Source organism: Capsicum annuum, chromosome 12 (assembly GCF_002878395.1).
Source record: "Capsicum annuum cultivar UCD-10X-F1 chromosome 12, UCD10Xv1.1, whole genome shotgun sequence".
Taxonomy (NCBI): Eukaryota; Viridiplantae; Streptophyta; class Magnoliopsida; order Solanales; family Solanaceae; genus Capsicum; species Capsicum annuum.
The window spans coordinates 229,658,723-229,662,717 of NC_061122.1; the positions used below are offsets into that span (position 1 = coordinate 229,658,723).

General features: G+C 37.3%; 2 protein-coding genes across 5 annotated transcripts in view; one reads left to right on the plus strand and one right to left on the minus strand.

Moving 5' to 3' along the window:
• Positions 1 to 2,828, plus strand: LOC107850348. Of its 4 annotated transcripts, none has more exons than XR_001668562.2 (3): positions 1 to 163; positions 2,191 to 2,251; positions 2,344 to 2,828. XR_001668562.2 is itself a non-coding variant. In XM_016694814.2 (3 exons), exons 1-3 carry the CDS (start codon positions 1,851 to 1,853, stop codon positions 2,543 to 2,545), a joined length of 318 nt encoding a protein of 105 aa, XP_016550300.1. In that variant the 5' UTR covers positions 1,687 to 1,850; the 3' UTR covers positions 2,546 to 2,828. The 4 variants fall into 4 exon arrangements, 2 of the variants coding, with proteins under 2 accessions (XP_016550300.1, XP_047257252.1); XR_001668561.2 differs by lacking the exon at positions 1 to 163 and adding an exon at positions 1,645 to 1,971; XM_016694814.2 differs by lacking the exon at positions 1 to 163 and adding an exon at positions 1,687 to 1,905.
• A 686-nt stretch (positions 2,829 to 3,514) lies between these two features.
• LOC107850349 overlaps positions 3,515 to 3,995 on the minus strand; it is a gene marked incomplete in the record, with an annotated part of 8,877 nt that continues 8,396 nt past the window's right edge. Inside the window, 1 exon segment of the mRNA XM_047401291.1 lies at positions 3,515 to 3,936. Within this exon segment, the coding sequence (XP_047257247.1) occupies positions 3,882 to 3,936 (55 nt within the window).

A 3,995-nucleotide genomic window follows, 5' to 3' on the forward strand; every position in this document is an offset into this window, starting at 1 on the left:
ACTATGATTCTTTTCTCTCAAATTCATCAAGAACTCTCCCAAGGACTTCAAACTAAAAACCCAAATAACTCAAGATTCAACAGTGAATTTTCAAAATTGATTGAAGATTTGGAATCCCCAAATCGAGGACTTCAAGAATCATTCGCTAATATCCTACTTTGAGGTACGCGGGGTCTTCCTAAGATCTCATGGGTATAGAAATCATGTTTTTAAGAAAAGGGTTTCGGATTTATGAATACATTCATGTTTTAGAAGCCTTAATGATATTGTTTTGGTCTTTAGGCTTTCCCCAAATTGATTTGAAATTATATATATATATATATATGAATGCATGTGTTTAAGGATGAATATTCAATTGAGAGCATGATTTATAATGAATCCCTCTCTTGTTATGAATTTTTCCATCTTTCGTATGATATGAATTGTTTTGCAATTCATTTTGAAAAGCATGATATGAAATATTTGGATTTTGCTATGACTTGAATATGATTTTTGAACACGAAAGAGAGGGTTGTGCATATTGATAAATGTTGAATACACATATAATGAAAGAGTACATAGTTTTGCGAAAAGCACATGACCACCATATGTTTGAAGAATTCTTGCATAGTTTTGACTTATGTTTCAGAACATGAAATCTCTTGTATTGTTTGCCATGTTGGGTGGTTTGAATTGAGTTTTAATGAAAGAATTATGCATGATACATTATGGCTCAGAAAATAGGACTTGCAAGTCTTGGTGTGACGACACCAACTCAGACAATGCCATGGTAATTCAGAACAGAATAGAATGCATGTTTGAAATCAGATTTTCAGATGTTGAAACTAGAATAATGCATGTTTCAGAACAAGATAAAATTGGGCATAAAGAGAGCTTAGGTGGTTCCCCTGAAAAAGGCACGAGTTCAGACAACTCATTGCCCAAAACAGTGATTTGCCGATCCGGGTATATTATATTACACTGGCCTAGTGCCCTGTAGCGTATTAGACTCAGACACTCCAACCCTTGCGGCACACTTGGGTTAGGGGCTTCTCCACCGAGTCAATGGCAAACTCCATATAGCCCATGGGGTTTTAGACTTGTAGAGGTATACCACTTAACTCAGAAGTAATACAACGATCAGAACTTGCATTAACAGAAAGGTTTTATGATTATAAAGAATGCCCATGTGTTATCTTTCATGATGTTTATGACTAGCTCTCAATTATTTTATTTATATAAAAACTTTATTTTGGATTTCTTCGCATACCAGTACATCTGTATTAACCCCTCTATACAGTCTAAGGGTCCTGATAAGCAGTAGATTCATTAGACAGGAGTGAAGAGTACCAGTTGGTGAGCCTTCTATTTCAGAAGGCCTAGTTTCTTTCAGACAATTATTATTTATTATGATTTTGGTCTATTGGGGCCTTGTCCCAGTTTTCGGACAATTGTTATTTGATCATGCAGTAGAGATTTCGCAGACAGTGTCAGACAATGTTTTGTTGATATTGGATTTTATTCCTCATTATTATACTAAATCTAGATTATGACCGTGTTTCCGTAGAAGATTTTATTTTCGCATTTCCTATTGATATATGAATGGTGTATATGATTACAAGTAAGAAGGGCTCTCGGGCCTGCATGGTTCGGATGTCCGTCACAGCTGGGCCCGGTTCGGGTCATGACAGATGTTCTCCTATATATATGATTTCCATTGGACCCAGAAATGATACATTGGACGAATCTGTGCTTTTAACTTTGTTAGAATACAAGTAGCATTGTTTGTGAGGTGAAAATTCTCTTTTGTTCAACCCAAAAGAGGAACTTTTTAAAGCTGCTCCAGATTTGAGTTGTGTACTGCTGCTGGTATGTGTTTCGCTTGGAGAAACAGATGGCAATTTAGGAATGATTTAGATACTCTGAGTGAGCATCGTTTGACATCCAAATGAATTTGGAATCTGGTTATCATTCATTAGAAGAAAGTAATAGGTTTGGGTTCTGTCAAATCTATAGATTCTTCATTATTGACTCATTTTTTTGGAGTACCAAACCTATCATTTCAATTTTTTGTTTTTCAGTAGCATTTAGTGCCCTATAGAGTTCATCTTTGACCTTATTAATGTTGTTCTTTTTCACATTCAGAGTGTGTTGTTCTTGCTTCTTCTATTCCTTGACCATAGAAGTAACGGGTATGCAATTGTTTTTCAGGGCATGTCAAAGAAAAGGCGTTCTCGAAGTGTTTCTGTAGGAATGCAGCAAAGCTCTTGAGGTATGGCAAATCTACATGACGATTACGAGAATTTTCTCCCTTATGACTTTATAAAACTTTGTTCTGTGAATTTACCTATAAGCAAAACTCAGGGGTTCAAATGGTTCGGAGCTTGGAGTTCCCAATTCTGAGCCTCAAAACTGCCATCATATTTGCTCGGTTCTGGGGAAGACGGTCCAAATAATACCTTGTATTGTTCCTTTGAGAGATGATGTGCAGTTATTTGGAACCAAGTTTTTCCCGGAATGGCCTTTCCAAACCATGCAGCTGATGGTATTGAAGTGCAACTGCTGAGGACAAGCCGGGGTTAATCCTCTACTGCATTTTGAAGAAAGGTTGTGACTAAGAAGGTGTACCATTGTTATCGTTTTGTGGCTGGTAACAATTATCACTCCGCTATTTTGTTGATCTCTATCCGGTGTTCAAATGTAAGGTCCCGGTTGTTTAAACCTCTGTTGTATCTTCCATCTTTTTGTGTTCATTAGATGGTACAGCACTGAATGTTAGCTACTTGTCCCTAAACGTACATATTTTCTTTCTAATAATATATTATCGTACACGTTGAGTGAGTCCTAAATTACGTATTGAAGATATGTCTTACCTATTTACATCCAATAAGAAGCCAAAAAGCGATAACCTTCAGAAGTGTGTCCTTGTGGTCAGTGAATTGGGAGTAGAGCAATGAGGTCTCAGGTTCACATCTCAGTGGAGGCACAAGGTGTGATTTCGTTCCATCTGTTCAAACTTTGGTGGGCAGAGTTACCCTGTACCGTCGTTGGTTTCGTTATTTAGCACGCTATTGTTAACAAGTAGCCTAGTCGGATCGAGTGGTCAGGACCCTCGGTGTAAACAAGTACGTGCTCAATGCTGACCCTCGGTGTCTCTTACACTTGTTTTTACGCTAGTGATGGCTCCTAAATACATGTCCCTTATGTTAATTATATATTTAATATAATTTTCTTTTGTCCCCACCACCCCACCGAAGGACCTTTCTAGGTACTTTATCAGATGCTTTCTCTACGTCAATGAACACCAAACTTTTTCCCTTCGCAATGAACTCCCATCAATCCCCTTAGCAGAAATATTGCCTCTGTTGTAAATCTACCGGCATAAATCCAATTCGTGTCACTTTTATAGTATCCCTAAATCTACACTCCATTGCTCTTTAAATAGACTAGCTACAATCTAAATTTAATAGAGCTTGAGCGAGGTATACCGGGGAGTCCTTTTATTTGGATTTTTAAGTTATATTTGGATAGAAAATGATCCTTGAAAAGCCGAACTTTTTCATTGTTCAATAAGATTACAGATAGGATAATACATATATCATGCTATCTAGAATTATAGATACGATAAGTTCACATGAATTACGGGATCAAACAGCATTTAGCACCCTACTTAACTAGCTTTAGACTGGAAAACAAGGTATGTGAAGTCATGGAACTCTTAAAAAAGTGCAAGTTTATTCAGGATACATAGAAAACATGATGGCTCCACCTCGCCTCCCCTCGATGAAGGGAGACCGTTCTTGGAGGCATCGTTTTTTTGATGCAAAACAATCCAGTCTTCATTTGGAAACTAGAGTAGGAAACCGTTCAACACTCTGCTCTTGTGATGATTTCTACCTGTTTCAATCATCTTCTTCTTTTTCTTTCTTCTGATCTGAGCTAGTTGCTTCTGAGGAAATGGTATAAAATACCTTATAGCTGCGAAGTGGCAGCTTTTGGATGTATGACCTTATAAG

Excerpts from the sequence above, each read along its gene's own strand:
- LOC107850348 (XM_016694814.2), top strand. The coding sequence starts at position 1,851 with ATGTGTTTCGCTTGGAGAAACAGATGGCAATTTAGGAATGATTTAGAT. Across the intron at positions 1,906-2,190 it reads GAATGATTTAGATACTCTGA|GGCATGTCAAAGAAAAGGCG; the intron begins GTGAGCATCGTT and ends ATTGTTTTTCAG. Across the intron at positions 2,252-2,343 it reads AATGCAGCAAAGCTCTTGAG|GGGTTCAAATGGTTCGGAGC; the intron begins GTATGGCAAATC and ends AGCAAAACTCAG.